The sequence below is a fragment of the Colletotrichum aenigma genome (assembly GCF_013390185.1).
Source record: "Colletotrichum aenigma strain Cg56 chromosome Unknown KSG_Cg56_contig02, whole genome shotgun sequence".
In the NCBI taxonomy this organism is placed as follows: domain Eukaryota; kingdom Fungi; phylum Ascomycota; class Sordariomycetes; order Glomerellales; family Glomerellaceae; genus Colletotrichum; species Colletotrichum aenigma.
In genome coordinates, this window is record NW_023500908.1 from 4,981,079 (window position 1) to 5,000,705 (window position 19,627).

Genomic DNA, 19,627 nt, shown 5'->3' on the forward strand with positions numbered 1-19,627 from the left:
GCGAAGAAGAGCGCCAGTGCCGCTTCGGCGAATGATGTTGATATCCCCATCCTGCTTAGGCGACCTCTCAAAGGAAGTGAAGGCTTGGAGACTTAGATAGCTGATCGAAGCTCGTTTAAGCCAGTTCTTGTTTCTGAGCAACTGTCGTCGATGAGTGGAGAAACATGTCGACGGGGACCGGGGGCTGCGGATAAGGTATTAGAGTTCAGCCAGGTGCTTCTCATTTCAACCCCCCACTTGATTGGAACAAAGGAGATGCCGTGACCTTATGTAATGCTAAACCGCCTGCAATATCCCGGCCGACGACGTACTGCAACGTTCCCTGCAGCTCATCTACTGGACATCACCTTGCCAACACACACTCGGGTAGAGAAGCGAACGCCATGGACACCCAAATCGCCGCGAAAAGACGGAAGTTCGCAGTGATATTTGTCCTCGGTTTGTCCTTTCAAGTTGGGCACACAGATGCATACTTGCCATCTCGATAGGAGCACCTGGATCTGGCAAGGGGACAATCTGCGCGTACCTGGCACAAAAGTACAGCCTATTGCACTTTTCTGTTGGGGACAATCTGCGCACTTGGATGCAAGCAAACCGCGAGACGCCTCTCACCGGCCGGATCCAGGAGAAGCTCGACCATCAAGGCTTCCTCACGTCAGAGGAGCTGAACCCTTTTCTATGTCTTGCAATCGAAAATGCAATGCGACAAGATGGTCTGAAAGGAATCTTGATCGACGGCTTCCCAAGGTGCGAGGAGCAACTCAATTCGTGGACCGTGTGGCCCTTTCAAGACAGACTCCGTTTGGTAAGTCGGCGCGAGGCGAGCATGCAAGTCCACAGACTTATGGTCGTTAACCCGAATAGGAGGGGAATGCGAAGCCCGATGTCGTATTGCTGCTCAATGTGAGGAAAGAAAACGCCGAGGCCAGATACCTCGCCCGGGGTCGTGATCGCAACGACAGTGCAGAGAAGTTCACCAAGAGGTATGCTGAATACTTAAATGAGGGACCGCCTGTCGAACGACACTACCGAGATGCAGGCCTTCTAGTTGAGGTGAGCCTTTTGTAATTTGCCCCCCTGCCTGTGATTGTAACCGTTGGATTCGAGACTGAAGAACCCGTATAGGTCGATAATAATGGTTCCAAGGAAGAGAATATTGCTGGAGTCGAGAAGACGCTGGAAGCCAGCCCTCTGTGGGCAAGGGCGGTTGTAGATCACGAGATGAAGTCATGGTTCGTTGTGTGAGAAATGGCCATCATTGCCGAAGTCTGGTGGCGATAAAATGACGACTGCCATTGAAGTTGACTAAATGAAATCGCAAAATGGGGCTTGAGGTATACGCTCACACAAATCACAGCCGATGCGGTTGTCTGAATGTTCTTTTGCGCCCTTGCACTGGAGCTTCAATAGATAGACCGGAACTAGATCATGAGAGTGCCAGGCGATGGCATTGGGGGGCGTTGTGTAGTACGACTATGCGTCTGTTATTCATTCCTCGTTGTCTCGTTCAAATCGTTAATTCCACCTTCTGCATGACCCGTGTTGCACCCATTGCGCCTCGAATTTCGGATGCTATTCGCTTTGAACCTACTGGTCTGGATCGAGTAGCTAGCTTTGCGAACTCATGATTCGCAGCTGCAGGACAGACGCGGTATCCTTCATCCTAACAGGTCGTCTGACTTCACCTGTCGACGTAGCTACCGCGATGCTTACAACTAACATTCCTGCTTGAGTATCGTACTATTGGTTGTATAGACAACTCTGAAGCTGGGCTCGCTTCACTTGTCAAGCCCCCGTGCCTTGACGAAGCGATTGATCTGCTCGCGAGTGAGTTTGTCGTTGTATTGCTCTTGACATTCGTAGAAAGAAATAAGCTCCTGCGTGCAGTCAACCATGGCGGTGATGTCGACACTACTCTCAGCTAACCAGGCACCGTAACGCTGCACCCGGCCAAACCTAAGATCCGGCTGCTTCTCCTTGTCCGCGGAGTTCGGGGTGCCTGGGGTCGGAGGCAGTCCAGGAGCCCTGCCTTGGGCCTGGGCTAGGGCCGCACTCGCAGCAGCAATGCCCGCCGCCGTTGGCTGGTTCGATCCTGACATGCTGGACGACGGCCTGAGGACCAACACGAGAAGGATGGCAGTCAAGGCAATAGTGTGCGGTGGATACAGAAGAGGAAGGTCTGTCATGTAGTGGTCGTTGATGATGGACCAGCCCAGCGCAACGTCCTCCTGAGTCAAAGCCAACTCTTGCTGGTAGTTGTTGAGTGTGCGGTATGGTTGGTAGACGATAAGCTGGGAGCTCATCTCGGATATCATGAAGAACTCGCACTCGCCGAGTTTCGAGGTGTCGAGTCCGAGGAAGTCAGGCCACAACGAGCGCGCCTCGCTGACAATCAAACGAATATGCTGTGGGCACTCCTCCATCTTACAAGCCAGGTAAAGGGCGGTCGCTACGACGAGGTATGGATTCGTTCGGCGGATTTCGACCTTTGTGTAGAAGCGCTTGATGTAGACCTGGGCGGTGGCCATGGCCTGCTGACGGACAACCATTCGTTTACCGAGGCGATTAACCTCTGTGGTTTGAATCAGTGAGACAGTCTCGGCGGAGAAACGCGGGAGGGAACAAACGTTGGTTGAAGTAGACGCCCAGGTGCCGCTGCTGCGGGAGGGAGAACATCTGGACGAGGTCGGCATTGTCGTCTTCCAGCTTCTGTCGCACCGCACCGAGGTCGTCTTTCGAGAAGAGCCAGAAGCGACGCTGGGTCGACTCCCAGTAATTGGCAGCCATGACGACCTGGAGCAGTATCGATTCGAGCCCTATGTCATGATTTGCGTCTCAATTGCACCGTACAGCCGGTTGACAGAGGTGCCCGGTTGGAACGGAGGAATGCAAGGCTGAGGGTTGAAGTTAGAGAATGGCTGCGAGGCTGGTGAACACTAAGAGGTTGTGGCAGTTCCTACGTCTAGTGTGGCGGTGCGCGTCATCCGATAACGAAAAGATGGAATGTGCCGCGGGACGGGCAGACGGGAATAGAGGAAGCCGCTGTCGCTGGACAGGGCAGCCACAGAAGCTCTGGAGCACTGAAAGCTCCGGCAGGACTGCTAATTGGCGGCAGCTGATTGCCTCGCTTGTCTCGCCTGTGGGACCCCGGCACCCTCTGAAGCCCCCCATGATGCCGAGCCTTTGACGCTGTGGCTTCTGCGCGAACCACTTGCGGCAGGCGGGAGCGGGTTCTACTTTTTCTTGGTCGACGCCGCACCTCACGATCCCTCCTACGTCAGTCCTTGTGACTTGCAGCATGCAAGTGTCGCGACAACACCTTTCCCAACCCGCCATGTCTGAATGAGACAAAACATACATACCGAACCCCCCGCGAGCGACTCACCTTACCGATAACCGTAGTCGTCGCCCCATGACTCCCGCGTCGAAACCGAAGCCCCGACTCTACTGCCCTGCGCCCTGATGCCGCTGCTGCCATGGGCGTGACAGAATGGGTTGCCGAGCTCGAGATGGACATGGAAGAATCGCAGAACCAGCGCGATAAGCGCGTGGAGGAGCTCTGGAAGCAATTGGACGTCCAGGGCACCGGCTATCTCGACTTCAAGGGTCTGCAAAAGGGCCTGAACAGGATCGATCACCGTCAGCATCTTTCTTTGTCCGACGCCCCTTGTGGGATGGTACTGATGTCGCGCTGCAGCTATGAAAAATGCGGAGGACATGTTGCGGCGGATCATGACCGTCGTCGACACCAACGCCGACGGCAAGATTCAATACGAAGGTGAGCTGCGAACGGGAGTTTTGAGCTGAGGCTGGAGCTCGTTGGCTGGGTTCCCCTGTCTTGGGGGTCGAGGAGAGGTGCTAATGGGTGTTGATGCCAGAGTTCCGCACTTTCGTCGAGCAGACCGAGAGGCAGCTCATGATATTGTTCCAGTCAATAGACAAGGATAACAATGGACGGCTGGACAAGACGGAGCTGCAGGAGGCCTTCAGGCGGGCCGGGCTGGTTGTGCCGATGCGCAAGCTCAGTGCCTTCTTCGGAGACATCGACATGAACAACGACGGCTTCATCAGCTTCGAGGAATGGAGGTGAGCCTGATTCCCCTTGCCTCAAGGATTCTCCTTTTCGTGTCAGAGATGATGGGCTGGAAATGACCGAAATTTGGTCCCATGTGATGGCGGGGCCTCAGGGGTTGTGATGTCCTCGGTGTAGTTCGGTGAAGGGTGGAGACCGAGATCTCAGGACGCTTCGCCGACACGCCGTACATCGTGGTCCCCTCCAGATCTCATCTGTGCAAAATTGGCAGAGGAGCAATTCACTAATAAGGCATCTCCGATAGGGACTTCCTCCTGTTTATGCCAACGCACAATGGCCATGCGCCGCTCAAGGCAGTGTTGGACTTTTATTCTTCCATTGTCACTCTCACGGCTGAGGGTGATTCGATGGTGTCGGAGGAGACACTTGAAGGCTTAGGTACGACCGGCTTCCTTCTGCAAACCCTCTTTGGATCCATTTTGAGGATCGCATCACCATCGGATCGTGAGACTCCGGCCGAGCCCCTCACCGACACGGACGGCCAGATGGTGCTTTCTCAAGAGGAGAATCCTGACATTTCGAAAATTCCTACCTCATCAAAACCAGCACAGCAGACTTCACCAAGCAGCTTCAGAGACCCTACCGCAACAATACCGTCAATACCGACATCAAAACACCCAACCATCACCGACAACGTGGACGTCGACATGGCGGCGGCGGCGGTCCTCCAGGCCGGCGCCAAGGCCGCAGACGAACAGTTCACCGGCCTCGCGACCATTCGAAAACTCCCCGGCGTCGGCACCTCCCAAGCGAAACCGGTCACTGGCTCCGAGCAAGGCTCCAGCTGCGATGCAACTGCTGAACGCAAGACCAAGAGACTGACTGACTTCGCTCCTGATCCAGGTTATTTCATCGCGGGTGCCGTCGCCGGAGGACTTTCGCGAACTGCCACCGCCCCTCTCGATCGTCTCAAGGTGTACCTGCTGGTCAACACGCGAGCCACCACCGAGACTGCTGCCACCGCCTTGAAGCAAGGGCGACCAGTAGATGCTCTTCGCAATGCCGTCCGCCCCTTTGGAGATGCCGTCAAAGATCTGTGGAAGGCGGGCGGCATTCGGAGTCTTTTTGCAGGTACGAAATTTGTCAGTCGCGGCGATGCCGCCGGCGTCCGAGTCATCTCTCGGCCCAGGGTATCGCCGTTGAAGCTTGTTTGCCCGATGCATTTACTGACCGAGTCAAGGCAATGGACTCAACGTCATCAAAATCATGCCCGAGAGCGCCATCAAATTCGGATCCTATGAGGCCGCGAAGCGTACTCTGGCTAAGCTCGAGGGCCACAACGACCCCAAGCAGATCAACGGGTACTCGAAATTTGTTTCGGGTGGTGTTGCCGGCATGGTTGCCCAGTAAGTCTAGCCCGTTTCGATCGCGATTGTTGCTGCTCGATCCCTGCCAACTCAAATGTTTCATCCCATTGGTGCTGGCTTTTGTCGCTGTCACTGTTTCATTGTTATACCCGGCTTTGTTTGCTGACTGCAGGCTTTCAGATTCTGCGTGTATCCGCTTGACACGTTAAAGTTCCGCCTCCAAACATCAACAGTCCAAGGCGGCCTCACTGGCAATGCACTCGTTCTTGATACTGCCAAGAAGATGTGGCAAGCGGGTGGAATGCGCAGTGCGTACCGCGGTGTCACTATGGGCCTGATGGGCATGTTCCCTTACAGTGCCATTGACATGGGCACATTTGAATTCCTCAAGACTTCGTACAAGAGGTACATGTCAAAGTACCGAGGCATCCATGAGGAAGATGTCAAGCCAGGAAACATCATGACTGGGCTTATCGGAGCCACCAGCGGAGCCTTTGGTGCATCGGTGGTGTACCCACTGAACGTGCTGCGCACCCGTCTCCAGACGCAAGGCACGGTAATGCACCCCGCCACTTACACAGGCATATGGGACGTTGCACACAAGACGTTGAAGAACGAAGGCATGCGAGGCATGTACAAGGGCCTCACTCCCAATCTCCTCAAGGTTGCTCCCGCCCTGAGCATCACTTGGATTGTGTATGAAAACTCAAAGAAGCTCCTCGGATTAGAGTGAGGTGCCAGGTAGAAAGGAAAGCATTGGAAACAGGGGGTGGTTGGTTATCACTACAAAGAAACGCTCAACTACAGCGGCCACGAAAGCCGGGGAGTATTCTAGGAGCGTCATATGGAGAGGGAAGACTATGGGACGGCGTAGGAGGAATGAAATAGCCTGGTCGCCGATTTGAGAGCGGCTCATGATACAATTGCTTGAGGAACATGGCCAGTTGTCATGGCGTTTGGAAGACGTGGAGGCGAGATACCAGAAGACTTTCTATTTAGATTGCCCAGACTTGGGTGGCTACTACCACGGCGTAGGTAGTCGGATATGCCAAAGATCTGTACCCAATCCGGATGAGCGCTGATAGTGCAAAGTGGATGAACCACGTGGAGGCGATGCTTGTTGAGACTATCGTGACGACGAACGGGTCCTGCATTTTGTGTGCCGACCGGTCGGTGCCTAGATCTAACCTTCTTCTCGCGATCCCCCCATTTCCCCTCCCCCAAATCTTCAGATGGCAGGCCGGGTGACGTGGACATGGACCTTCGGCGTCATCGTCTGCCCTACGAGGACCAGAAATCTTCAGTTTTAACCCCGACAATGGATAAGCTTCATCAAGAGCTTACGTGCGATTGTCGTCACCCCCGCGCGTCGAGTGCTCCAACCATGAGGAAGCTGGATTGACGACATACCCCGTCGAGGTGCAGATGCAGGCACACGACTGTGATTCGTAACACCGTCAGCACGGAGCAGAGAGGGTAACACACATTAAGATATGTATGGCCGGCCGGCCGACCCCGGCTCGGAGCGATAACCGAAGCGGCCAGCATGGGAACTTTTGTCAGCGTAATATCGGGGTGAAGATGGTCCACCTCCACCACCTTGCGAAGTGATTGCGAAGAAATGTCAACTGTGAGAGAATGAGACAGAACAAAGACGAGTACCAAAAGACAGTAGCTTCTTCCTGCCGTAGGCATCCAATCCCAGTCGACCGCTCTCCCAACAATCTGACAGAAGTACCCTCTGTGCCTCTTCACAGTTGCTGTCGGGCGCGGCCCTGCTCCACCCCTCCACCTCTGTCCAATTGAGTTTGATGCTACCGTTAACCAGCTTCCTGTTTCGTTTTGGGCGCACAGGCGTGTATCACGCAAGCCTACCAAACCAGCGTATTTGCAGGCGGCAGGAGTCAAGCATTTTCTGGCGGTGGTGCTACTGCGTAAGTCAAGCATCGCGGGGCCCGTCTTGCTAAGACGCAGAGTCCCCGCCTCCGCCGTCCACCGCTGTGTCGGTACGCGGTCTCATATCTCCCTGATCTGCAGGCTGACGAGTCGCCCCCTCCTTTGCAGCAGTAATGTCGAGCATGCTGTCGCCGTATCGGGTACAGGCGCCGGTGCGAACACCAAACACTGCTGCTATCGTAATTTTTTTTTCGAGCCCGAAAGTAAGGTATGCGTAGTGTGTCTTGCGTCTTCGGCGGTCGCGGCTGGATGACTGACCGGGGGTGTTTCTGCATGGCTATCTCTGCTCGTAAATTCGCAATCGCACGGCGGGTGGTTGGGTTTGGGTTGACCGATGTCGACGCCGGTTAGCCGCAGAAGGAACGGGACTGGACTTGCCTCATTCAACGGTCCTGCCCGTGCCGCCGCTGTATCTCTAAGCCGACTCTTTTCCCTATTCTTACATTCCTCCCTCCCGAACTTCCCCTCCTACGTACCTGCCAACGCTGGAACACGCAACTATCGTCGTCTTCCTCTGCTTTCCCATCACCACCAGCAACGAACCCCGCCTTACGACGACAGCTTGCGCGCATTGTTTTCCCTTCTTACACAATTACAATTCGCATTGTAAGCTAAGCCGTCTTCAACAAGAAATTCTCCGAGGAAGTCGAAGCCGTGCCGTTTTGGTCTTGGCAGTCCGTTTTACCCGTCCCTCGACACTGCGCGTATCAGCCAAGCCCGTTGCGATTCAGCACCTGTCAAACCTCTTGTCAAAGGAGGTGTGAGAGACGGGACTGACCGTTCAGACCCTGAGGTTACCGTCGCAGTTTGTTTTGGGACGATTTTCTGAAGTGGGTGTAAGGGGCTGCCGTCTCAAAAGCCCAGCGAAAAAGCTCAAACAGTAGCTGCAATAAGCTGTGACCCCGGCATTGAAGAAACAGGGAGCGTAGTAGTAAAGCAGAAACCATCTGAAGGGAAGGTACACACACAGACACACAGACACACAGACACACAGGCACAGGCAGTCAGGCAGAGGGAGAGAGGCAAGATCGAAACGGTACACAAATAGAAACAGGCCCTGCTCTTGGGCTGCTGGCATCGCCATGCCGGCCCCGTATTCCGACAACCTGTACTCCGCCGACGACTCCGATTTCGAGGTCCCGGACGACGACCTCGACGTGCACCTGTCGCCCACAGACGGCTACTTCCAGAGCTCATCGTCGTCAGCGGACAACCTCTACCCTCCGCAACAGGAACAGGAGCTGCAGCAACACCAATATCGCCGTCGTGACCACACCACCGACAACGTCACCGACGCGACGCTGCCCACCTCCGCCGGCGTCCCGCATGTACCCAACGTCCTCGTCCAAGATCCCTCTCTGCAGCAACAGCAAAAGTCCTCCAAGAAGGACACCGAGGCCAGGGAAGAGACAAGGTTAAACGCCTCGCCGCATACGTACGATCGAGGTACCTCGTCGATCGACAACGACGACTACCACTACGACGACGGGTTCTCTTCCATCGGCGACAGCGTAGCCACGCCGTCCCACACGACGACGTACACCTCCCACGCCCGGAGCTCGTCGTCTTATACGCCGTACTCGCCGTCCACCGACACTCCGCTGCGCACGCCCCGGACACATCCAAGAAGGAGCCTCTTCTCCCATACGCCATCCCTCTTTAACATCCCCCGAGAGGCACCGCCGGCTTACACGCCCTCGCCCACGTCGCCGCTATCGTCGTCATCCCCAAGAGAGTTCAGGAATTACCAGACCTTCTCCCCCGTAGTAGCCATGGGGGCCCCAGAGGAAGCGCGGCACCTGCTGGGCCGCGACCCCGAAAGCATGGGAGGCGACGAGCCCTACCAAGACGACGAGAGGCCGCTGCCATGGAAGGACAGGGTCCTTAAGAGGTTCCCGTGGGCGTCGAGGAGGACGCTGAAGATGGTGCTCTTTGCCCTGTTGATGTTTTCCATCTTTGTCGGCTTCTTAAGTATGTTGAGCGGGACCGTGGGCCACTCGGTAGGTGACATCCTTTTCCAAAACTTCTGTTTTCTATTTTCATCAAAAAGTTTGTCTCTCAACCTAACACACACCTAGTCTCCCTCAAAGGAGCCCGCCAAGAACTTCGACCCTGTCACCGGCCTCCCAATCAAAGATGGGCCCGAAGCTCCTGCCGAGCCTTCCAATCCCACCACGCCGTCGCAGCCCGGCTCCGGCCCAGCCAGACCTCTCCCCTGGCGGCCTCGGTCCGCCTGCGCCCAGAACGAGCACCGTTTCGAGACCAGAGTCTTTGACGTCGGCTTCGACTCGTCCAAATGGCTGAGCGTCCTCCAGACCGTCCAAGAAGGCAAGCAGCCCTCCCACGGCGGCTACCAGCCTGACATCACTGGTGACATTGTCGTCCGCCGCCAGCTCTCCGACAGCCCGGGCCCATCGGTTGAGCTCGAGGTCGTCGGCAACGACGAGCGCCTTAACGTCGAGGTCGAATGGGACGCCAAGATTCAGCAGCTCCGCGTCAAGGCCCCCGACGCCATCGAATGGAGCCAGTCCTCGCGCCCGTGCATGGCCATCCGCGCCACCGTCTGGGTCCCCGCCGACGCCGAGCTCAACCAGCTCACGCTCGCCGCGCTCCACCTGGGCGTGCGCTTCGTCGACGACCTCGCCGTCTCCGTGAAGGACACCCTCGAGATCCGTACGCTCGCCGGCGACGTCCGAGTCCCCGGAGGCACCGCGGCTGATACACCTGCCTACCGCCTCGACGCCCGTAACATCGTTGTGCGCACCATCTCGGGCGACATCGCCGGCGGCTGGCCCCTCTTCGACTCGCTCCAGATCCGCTCCGAATCGGGCGACATCGCCGCCGCCGTGCAACCCAAGCCTGTCCTCGAGTCGCGGCCGCTGCCTGCCGTGCTCGAGGTCTCGTCCGTCTCGGGCGACGTCTTCGTCAAGCAGCCCCTCGAAGAAGCTGCCAAGAGCGCCAAGCCCGACACTGTCATCCCGCCGCGCAACTACATCACCACCATCGAGACGAAATCCGGCATTATTCGCGCCTGGGCCGCCTTCAGCACCGCCGCATTCATCAACTCCGTCTCGGGCGACATCGGTGTCACCCTCCTCCCCGTCTACGACCTCAGCCTGCTCCCCTCCACTACGGCGGCGGAGCCCGAGCTTGTGACCCAGACCAAGTCGGGCGCCATCGCCGCCACTGTCCTGGAGCCCCTCTGGGTCGACATCGCAAAGACGTTCTCCCGCGGCGAGAGGGAGAAAGAGAGGGCTGACCCCAACCTCCCCGTCGACATCCCCACCAACCCGCTTCCCGTCCCCGACATCCCCGCCAAGATGCCCCGCATCCCTCATATCCCCAACATCCCCTTCATCCCCATCGGCGCGCGCGACCCGTACCGCACCTTCCCGGGCTCCGACCGCCGCTGGAGCGATCTCATCCCCAAGAGAAGCAGTCCTTCTGTCACTGAGGTCTCCTCTTCATCTGTCAGGCAGGCAGTGGCAGCGCCCCCGCCCATGCGCCACCTCAAATCCGTACACGATACGATCAGCGGCAACCTCAAGATCGTCTATCCGGGCTCGTGGGAGGGCGCTATCGACGCCACGAGCGTTAGCGGCGACATCAACATCCGCGGGCAAGGGGTCAAGTTTGACAGCCACACGAAGATTCCCAAGTCCGTGAAGGCGCACAAGGGCCAGGCGTGGACGTGTTCCGCAACGCTGAAAAGTGTAAGCGGCAGCGAGGAGCTCATCATCGGTCCAGCGTGAACTGCCTCGAAGAGTTGAGGCTTGTTTCGTAATATTGCATACGAGAGAATGAACACAAGGAGGGGAGGGACATCCAGATGTGCGGGAAATATACTGGACGAAGAAGCAGACATGAGAACGCGGCATACCATGTGAATAATACCAGTCGTTAACGATTCAGGATTTGGAGTCTTTTTTTGGTTGGGGGTTTGCGAAATACCGGGCACAATCATGACCCTCAATATCTTTTAGTCTAAATAAATCATTTCATATATACCTATATTCATCAAACATGTGTCCAGCTACATCCCGCTGAACCAGTCACGCACTCGCGTAAAGGGGGTATCATTTTTTGCAACAGCCTCTCTTTCAAACTCCATATCCATCGGCCCTGACGCCGCCACCCTCTTCCTCCTCGTCGTCCTTCGTCTGCGCGGCTTCTCAACCTCCACAAGCCCTCGGAACCGCTCCTCGTCCCCTTTATCCAACAACCCCCACTCCACCCTTCGATACCTCGTCTCAACCTTGACCCAGCGCTCCATCCCCGGTAAATGCACGCCCAGCGTCGGCAGCGCCAGCATCCTCAACACCTCCTGTCCCGTATCCTCATCCCTGTTGACCGCATACAGCGCGGGCAGCGTATACCGCACCTTCCCCGGCGCGAAGCGCTTCAGCGTGCCCTCCAACCTGACCCTCTCTTCATCACTGCCCAAGCTCTCGCGAAAGGCCTTGGCGTGCTGCGCGGAGAAGGGCAGCACCCTGAACACGGAGCGCACGCGGCCGCGCACGCGGACCCAGAAGCGGCCGTCCCAGAGCTGGAAGCGGCGCCATTTGTGCCAGTGCGGCGCGGTGTGCGTGGGGACGGGCAGGGGCTCGCGGTGCAGCTGGTGCAGAAACTCGAGCTGCGTGAGGCCGTTGGCGGGGAGCGTTGTCGCGTGCCCGTTGGCGTCGATCCAGGTGCACCCCGGGCGAGGGCCGGGCGGGAATTGCGGGAAGTTGCGGTTGACGCCGGCGCTGGTTGTGACTTGGGTCAAGGACGGGAGCGGTTGCAGGGAGGGGTAGGGTTCGCGGACGAGGTACCATTTCGAAGGGGATAAGCCCGGGACGGGGAGGAAGAGGACTGCGGCTTGGTTGAATGCCTTCCGCGGGGAGGGGAAGGGGGAGGGGTAGAGGGCTGGAAAGAGGCGCGCGACGACGGTCTGGAGGGAGGAGAGCTGGGCGTATTGTTTGTCGGGGGAGACGAAGGAGAGCAAGCGGCGGACGATGAGGGCGGCGATGGTCCGGCGGTGGGATATGCGCAACTCGTGTCTCTGCCTGTCGGCATGTCTCCGTCTCGGGGGCGGCACGGCCATGGACGGCAGGCTGACGACGAGGGTGCCCACGTTCGGCTCAAAGTCGCCCTCCACGGCGCGCAGCACCCATCGCTCCGCCTCGGCCTCCTGTGCGCGGATCCGCGCGTCGCATCTTGCCGACAGCCGTAGCACGTTCTCCTTCCGCAGCGCCCGCGGGAGCGCATGCCCCTTGACCATGTGCCGCACCGCGTTGCGCAGCGTCAGCGTCGGGTCGGCGTTCGTGCGGTCCTCGAACCAGCGGATGTTGTGCCGCTCGCACGTCGCGCGCAGCCGGTCCTTGCTGAAACCCAGCAGCGGGCGGTAGATCATCACCCCGGCGTCCTCGATCGGGATGCGCGCGAGGTTGCGGATGCTGCTTGCCGCCCTGGCCCTGGCTGTCGCGGAGGCCGTGGCCGCGACGGGGTCCTGCTCCGCGTACGGCGTCTCGTGCCAGCCCAGCTGCAGCCCAGCGCGCAGCTCGGCGGCGGAGAGCGCGAGGTCGAGCTCGGAGTGCAGCTCGGCGCGGACGTGGTGCCAGTCGCGCTTCGACGGGCGGAAGGAGACCATCGGCATGCGCTGCGCCTGGTCGTCTACATGCCCGGACTCGTGGACGCCGTGGATGTCGCCGCACTCGGGTATGGGCGCCTGCGGTGCAATCCCGCGCAGCCCGCGGGAGCCGTGGCCGGCGAGCAGGCGCATGAGGACGGTCTCGTAGTTGTCGTCCTCGTGGTGCGCCAGAAACACGCTCTCGATGTGGCGGTCGCGGCAGACCTTGCCGATGGCGCGGTAGCGGGCTTTGCGCGCGAGGCTCTCGAGGTTCGGGGCCTGCGCGGGGTCGCCCTCGACGCCGAGCTGTTTCCAGACGACGGTCTCGACGACGGGCTGGATGTGGCGCAGGGCGCGGAGCTCCTTGGCGACGGCCTGGGCCTCGTCGGCGGACTCGGGGCGCAGGCCGTGGTCGACGATGACGGCGGTGATCTTGGAGAGGGGGTTGTCCGCGATGCGCATGAGGGGGTTGACCTCGCGCAGCTGGTTGAAGAGGGCGGCGAGGGCCATGGAGTCGAGGCCGCCGGAGACGGCGAGGGCGATGCGGCGGGGCTGGACGACGCGGGCGTGCGGGAAGCGCGGGGTCGCGGTGGCGCGGACGACGTTGAAGAACTCGAGGAAGGTTATGTGTTTCGGGACCGCCGGGTGGAGGAGCTGGGATGGGGCGATGAGGGACGACATTTTGGCAATGACATCGTTGGTTGTGTTTGTATGGGTGCTGGCGTGTGTAGTGAAGTAGGTGGTGGTTCGGGAAGTGCGTGGTCGTCGGCGGGGAGGTGCTGTTCGCGACGGGATCGTGAAGTTGAAAAATAGCAAAGTGGGATGGTGAAGCTTGACAGTTGCAATTGGCGAATCAACGCTGCGAAGCTAGCGTGGGACGAAAGCTTTCCCGGGGGGCGCTCGGGGCAGCTCCCGAGCTGGACCTTGCCCAGAAGGACCCCTACCGATATTTTTTCCCCTTACGTACAGGGGACGAGGCCCGAGGAGGGGACCGATCGAGCTCCGATATCACGGCGATAGCGCAGCAAACGACGAACCCGCCCGCTCAAGCTTGCATTTACTTCCCCCTCCTCCCACGAGCGATGAACACGACGCGACCTTGACCTCCAAACCAGGCCGCGGGCCTTTTCCTCAACCACCACTACACGAATCTCCCGTCCTTCTCGACGACCCTGCCGAAAACCAGCTCCCCCGCGCCCGAGCACGCGACACACAGAAAAAACCCCTCCCCCAAAGGACCGCAACATGTCGTCCGCAACCTCCCCCTTCACAACAGCCCTCCTCGCAGGCGCCCTCGCCGGCACGACCGTCGACCTCTCCCTCTTCCCCCTCGACACCCTCAAGACCCGCCTCCAGTCCTCCGCCGGCTTCTTCCCCTCGGGCGGCTTCACCGGCATCTACCGCGGCATCGGCTCCGCCCTCGTCGGCTCCGCCCCGGGCGCCGCCTTCTTCTTCTGCACCTACGAGGGCTCCAAGGGCGTCATCCAGCGCAAGCTCGCCTCCGCGGGCGACAAGAAGTGGACCGACCCCGTCTCGCACATGCTCGCCGCGTCCCTCGGCGAGGTCGCCGCCTGCGCCATCCGCGTGCCCACCGAGGTGGTCAAGCAGCGCGCGCAGGCGGGCCAGCACGGCGGCAGCAGCGCGGCGGCGCTGCGGGGGATCCTGAGTCTGTACTCGACGAGCGCTGGGCTCGGCGGCGTGTGGCGCGAGCTGTACCGCGGCTGGGGCATCACCGTCCTGAGAGAGGTGCCCTTCACCATCATCCAGTTCCCGCTGTGGGAGCGGCTGAAGCGCTGGGGCCGCGAGAGGAAGCAGAACAAGAACTGGAAGCTCGACGGGAAGCAGACCGAGTACGAGGTCTCTGCCGTTGAGAGCGCGCTGTACGGCAGTGTCGCTGGTGCGGCCGCGGCTGGAATCACAACGCCGCTGGATGTGCTAAAGACGAGGGTCATGTTGAGCAAGGAGAAGGAAAAGGTCGGAGATGTTTTGAGGGGCATTTATCGACAGCACGGCATCCGCCCCTTCTTTGCGGGAATAGGGCCGAGAGTCATGTGGATCAGCATCGGAGGCGCCATCTTCTTGGGAAGCTACCAGTTCGCGGCGAATACGCTTACTGGGGCGGTGCTGTGAGGCGGAGGAGACATGGTGGTTGCGGACGAAGGAACGAATATGCATTGGAGGCCACTCAACGTGCCTTTTGCCTTGTATGATACGAGCACTTGGCCAAAAGGGCCGTGCTTGCCAACTTTTCCGCTATGTACATTACTAGAAACGCCTAATACCCGTGCTGATAGAAGTCATAGAAACGCTGGGCTGCTTATGCCCGGATGATGCTTGAGCCACAATTCCCTCTCTGCGGATGGCCTCGAGCCTAAGCTGTCGCATTCGGAGGCGTCTCAGTGCCCTGCGAGGGGGCCGGCTCGGGTTCAGGGGCTGCAGCAGGCTCAGGTGGCGGGTTGGGAATCTCCTTGCGCCCGTTCGCCTTGTAGTAAAGCTGGACATCGCTGCTCCCTTTCCAGATATGAGCGCGGAGGGTTGCGAGGGTCATGGTTATAGGTAACAACTGCGATCGTTAGTCACATCCAGCCTCAACAAAGGCAAACCAACTTACCTGGTCATTGCAGTAAAGCTCCAAGTATTCATGCGGCATGAGAGCGTCTGGCTCGGGGTTCTCGACAGGTGTCTCGATGCGTTCAGCGACATATGCCAGGATCTTCTTCACGCGGAGCATCCTGTTGGCGTTAAGGCGATTGTTGCCGTCCGTGGACGCAATATCCGGCAGGCTGTTTTGCCACGGCTGCAAGACGAAGGAAACCTTCACAGGCTCCTTCGGTGGAATCTGATTTTGAAGCAAAACCTCGCCGAGCCACATCGGCCCCCGCTCCTCAAAGAGGTCAGTCCCTTGACCAATCGTTTCTACGGTTCCTTGGTAGATGTTGGCGCTGCCACCGGTCGTCTCCTCCTGAAGGACGACTTTCGTTCCTGGAGGCAGCTTCAACACAGGCGTGTCATTGGGCAAGCTTGGCGTAATCTTGGTCTCGATGAGCTTGTCCGGGTTCTCGGTCAACGACTTGTCGTAATCGTTGCGGATCTTCTGGATAGCCCCCAAGAAACTGTCGTCAACCTCTTTCTCGTGTGTCGACGATGCTTCAGACTCCTCTGCCTTCTCGTCAACGGCAGCAGGCTTCTCTGGCGCTGTTGTAGAAGCCGAACGTCCAATCTTCTTGCTTCCGAACGACATCCCCATTCCCATGCGGAATTTCTTGCCAAACGGTGTACTGGGGCCCTTTCCATTAGCATCCTTCTCTTTGTCCTTCTCGTCCTTCTTATCCTTGTCTTTTCCCTTCTCTTTCGAATCTGCGTCGGACTTGGCATCGGCAGCAGGCGGCTGTTCTGTTGCAGGCGTGGCTGGCGCCGCTGTAGGCTTTGAAGCACCTTCGATGGGGCCAATAGCACTAGTGAAGTAGTCTTCTTTCTCCGTAGACGGACGGCTGAACTGGGATGACTTCTTGTCGAGGGGGCTAGCAGGGGTTGCAACTCCTTCGGGAACATCCTGAAGCTTACCCCCTGCGCCAGGTGTGGCAAGGCCAATAGCCATGCCGGGAGTCATCGGGTACTGCAAGCCATTTGCTCGGGGAGTGCCCGTGTTCTCATCCCACGTTGGAGAGCCAGTAGGAATGGCTATTGACGATGGCGGGTTGGCGCGGCTTGCTGCCAGCTTACGTTCTACCACCTCGTTGAGAGTTTGACGATACGCCTCGTCACGCTTGATCTCTTCGTCGATCAAGCCAGCAAAAAGATATCTGAGGACCCATTTACCAAGGTTAACTGCAACTGGTTAGCATCCGTCAGTTATCGATCTGGGTGAATCTTACTTCTCTGGTCTTCTCGGAATTCGATAGGCTCCTCCAAACTCAGCTCATCCGCATACATCTCAGCGTCGAAGCAATTATATGGTTCCAAGACAACCGTAAGACTACCGGAGCTGATGTCAATGGAACACCACGGTGCAACTGCCTCCAAGGTGTTGATCTCAGGTTCGACATCTTCAAGATGCCTTTTGCCAAAGCTTTGCATAGGCTCGCACTACACAAGTTAGTCGCAGTAGTTAACTTCCTTCCAGCCAACGCACCTTTATCAGATCCCAGAGAAGAACATCGCCTGCCGTATCCAGCGTCAAAACTCTTCTCCTATCATTCAAAAGCTTATGCTTGACTAGTCCGAATTGGCCCTCGATGGTCTCTTCGGGGTTCTGGTTTATGGGTATGGGCTCCGTTCCCTGAGGAGCATTTGCGCCTGCAACAGGAACGGTCTCAGGGGGAGGATTGGTCGGAATAGGAAAAGCTGCCGTGTTGGAGATTCTCAAAATCGACCTTGGCGAGATTTCCTTCTTTGAGGCATCCGCTGGAGGCGGGCTCGAAGCTTGCCTGGGCCTTGAAGCCGTCGAAGCGGCCCTCTGCCGTCTGAATGCCTCAGGGAGTTGCAGATCTGGGCCAGTATCAACATTAGACCACCTGTTGATGGATGAGGTGTTTGTCGCTGTCCAGATGTAGTCTCCCGCAGCGACGACTTTGCTAATAGAGTGAGACTCGTGCGCGACAGCAACCGAAAGGCCCTCGTCAATGTCCTCGAAACTTCCCCGCACGTCCGTCTTGACTACGAAGCCAGCGCGATCACTGCTGTAAAAGGTGCCCAGCTCAGGGTCGTCTGAGAAGAGTGACCAGACGCTGTCATCATGCATTGTGAACGTGTACATGCAACGACCGGCCGTGACACTCCACAGCTTGATGGTGTGGTCAGAACTGGCAGTCAGGACCTTGTCGCCGGCCTCGTTGAGTAAGATGCCGCGAATAGTGCCCGTGTGACCGACAAATTTGGTAACTCTATGGCCAGATCGGGGGTCCCAAAGGCGCACGACCGACTCGGGTCCGCCGTTGGCCATAATATTGTGGCCGACACTCAGAGCGTAGATAGAACCCTTCTCAGCGACTTCATCCCCCTTGGTATCAATCTCGAGGGTCTTTCCACCGCCATTGAGATCCCACAGGTATATCTTGCGGTCGAAACCGCCTGAGGCAACCCAGTTGACCGAACCGCCTGGGGGTGTAGCCACACACTTGACGTAGTCGGCGTGCTCGCCAATCTTGGCCGCGTTATCGTTCGTTTCGGAGTGTGGACGCCATACCTTGACGGTCAGGTCGTTGGAGGCAGTGACGACGGCGGAATTATTGTTTGCGAGGACAATGTCGTTGATCCAGGACATATGCGCCTGGGTCTGGGAGCGAAAGGTGGTCTTGGGCTTCTTCTCGGGCGGGGGTGCGCCGCCCTTCAGGTCGAGGCCGAGGTCCCACGCGCAGACGACGCCGTCGCGGGCGCCGGAGTATCTACATATCGGAGCGAGCTCGTCAGTGCCTGTCGATGCAAGGTGGGCTTCGAGGCTTTGGAATCGTGTGTCGGGTGCTTACAGAATGCCATTGTCCTTGTCGACGGCGAGGCCGTTGACGCCGAGTCTGTGGCCGCCGCCCTGGGAACCAGCTGGGAGCTCGAGGACTACCGGGGCGTCTACGATTAGCACGACTGCCAAGATGTACGGTGGGAGCACGGCAGGGACGACAATCTCGCGATTGCAGAGGTCTGATGCGCTCGACCGCGTGGACGTGCGGGGTTACGTTGTCGGGCTAGGGGCTGATGCGACGACAAGCGCGGCGGCAGCATACGAGCGGCGACAGCGAAACAGCACAGGCGCAGCGGGAGTGGCAGAGAGACATACCGTAGCTGATCCTCTGGCGCGCCTTCTTGGCCATTTCGAGCGGTAGGGCGGGGCCGGATTACTGATTACGCATGCAAGAAGGTGAGGATGCACTGTGATGGCGATAACACGGTTATGGAAAGCAAAACAGGCAGAAGAAGCAATGGGACTGGAATGACGATGGTGATGGTGCAAAGATGGAGGTTTGGCGGTTAAGGGTACGTAGGGTATGATGTATGGGCAGGCGGCGGGTGGATGGGATGGGATGGGCACATCAGACGGGGGCGGGAGGATGGGGTGGGCGAGGCTAGGCAAGGCGCACCTCCCGTGTGGTGTCGGTGTCGGTGTCACTGGTGGTGGTGGTGGTGGTGCCCATAATCGTGTTGGTGCAGGCGCATGTCGAGTGCTGTTGGTGGTGTTGGGAAGGATCCATCCATCGCTGCGACCTGAGGTCGGGGTAGGTACCAGGGAGGTGCAGCGTGCAGCGTGCTTGCTACCTCTCAGTGTGAGTGCGCGTGGAGGAGGAGTGGGCGGGGTGGGTTTGGCCAGATGCAGGAGCTAGGTGAGGTGGGCAGGGGAGGGAAGGTACCGATTTTATCTTTTCCACGGGAAGCGAGACGTCGTCATTTGCATCTCTGCTCTCCTCCCTCCACGCCCCTGGACAATCAATCAATCTACTCGAGCAATTGAGTTTGTCTGCCTGCGCCCTCAATGCCCCAGGAACCCACGCATGTGTTATTGGACCCTTCAGATCGCATATCGCTGCTGGCTGGCTGGCAAGAACTCGACGGGACGAACATGTCAGCTCTAGTTCTGGTTGCATGCAAGCTTTGCGTTCCCATTCATGCGGTTCGCTAGCAAGGCATGGCAGCCAGGCAAGGTATGTACCTTACAGAGAACACCACCACCTCAGC

General features: G+C 58.3%; 6 protein-coding genes across 6 annotated transcripts; 3 read left to right on the top strand and 3 right to left on the bottom strand.

The window, feature by feature from the left end:
- Window positions 1–1,778: 1,778 nt before the first annotated feature.
- SSN8 (RNA polymerase II holoenzyme cyclin-like subunit) lies at window positions 1,779–2,787 on the bottom strand (the record flags this gene model as incomplete). Its single annotated transcript, XM_037318617.1, has 2 exons — window positions 1,779–2,572; window positions 2,628–2,787. The coding sequence occupies 2 exons, from the start codon at window positions 2,785–2,787 to the stop codon at window positions 1,779–1,781; spliced, it is 954 nt and encodes a 317-aa protein (XP_037184212.1).
- Window positions 2,788–3,476: 689 nt separating this feature from the next.
- Window positions 3,477–6,133, top strand: SAL1 (Calcium-binding mitochondrial carrier SAL1; the record flags this gene model as incomplete). Its single annotated transcript, XM_037318618.1, has 6 exons — window positions 3,477–3,639; window positions 3,698–3,778; window positions 3,879–4,086; window positions 4,338–5,164; window positions 5,274–5,439; window positions 5,581–6,133. The coding sequence occupies 6 exons, from the start codon at window positions 3,477–3,479 to the stop codon at window positions 6,131–6,133; spliced, it is 1,998 nt and encodes a 665-aa protein (XP_037184211.1).
- Window positions 6,134–8,438: 2,305 nt separating this feature from the next.
- Window positions 8,439–11,108, top strand: CGCA056_v003362 (uncharacterized protein; the record flags this gene model as incomplete). Its single annotated transcript, XM_037318619.1, has 2 exons — window positions 8,439–9,356; window positions 9,435–11,108. 2 exons carry the CDS (start codon window positions 8,439–8,441, stop codon window positions 11,106–11,108), a joined length of 2,592 nt encoding a protein of 863 aa, XP_037183508.1.
- A 281-nt stretch (window positions 11,109–11,389) lies between these two features.
- On the bottom strand, window positions 11,390–13,645 carry tilS (tRNA(Ile)-lysidine synthase; the record flags this gene model as incomplete). The annotated part of the gene is made up of 1 exon (XM_037318620.1): window positions 11,390–13,645. One exon carries the CDS (start codon window positions 13,643–13,645, stop codon window positions 11,390–11,392), a length of 2,256 nt encoding a protein of 751 aa, XP_037183507.1.
- A 564-nt stretch (window positions 13,646–14,209) lies between these two features.
- On the top strand, window positions 14,210–15,094 carry PET8 (putative mitochondrial carrier protein PET8; the record flags this gene model as incomplete). Its single annotated transcript, XM_037318621.1, has 1 exon — window positions 14,210–15,094. One exon carries the CDS (start codon window positions 14,210–14,212, stop codon window positions 15,092–15,094), a length of 885 nt encoding a protein of 294 aa, XP_037183642.1.
- A 241-nt stretch (window positions 15,095–15,335) lies between these two features.
- Window positions 15,336–18,768, bottom strand: bun107 (UBP9-binding protein bun107; the record flags this gene model as incomplete). Its single annotated transcript, XM_037318622.1, has 6 exons — window positions 15,336–15,527; window positions 15,576–16,792; window positions 16,840–17,050; window positions 17,097–18,348; window positions 18,430–18,526; window positions 18,735–18,768. The coding sequence occupies 6 exons, from the start codon at window positions 18,766–18,768 to the stop codon at window positions 15,336–15,338; spliced, it is 3,003 nt and encodes a 1,000-aa protein (XP_037183509.1).
- Window positions 18,769–19,627: the final 859 nt, after the last annotated feature.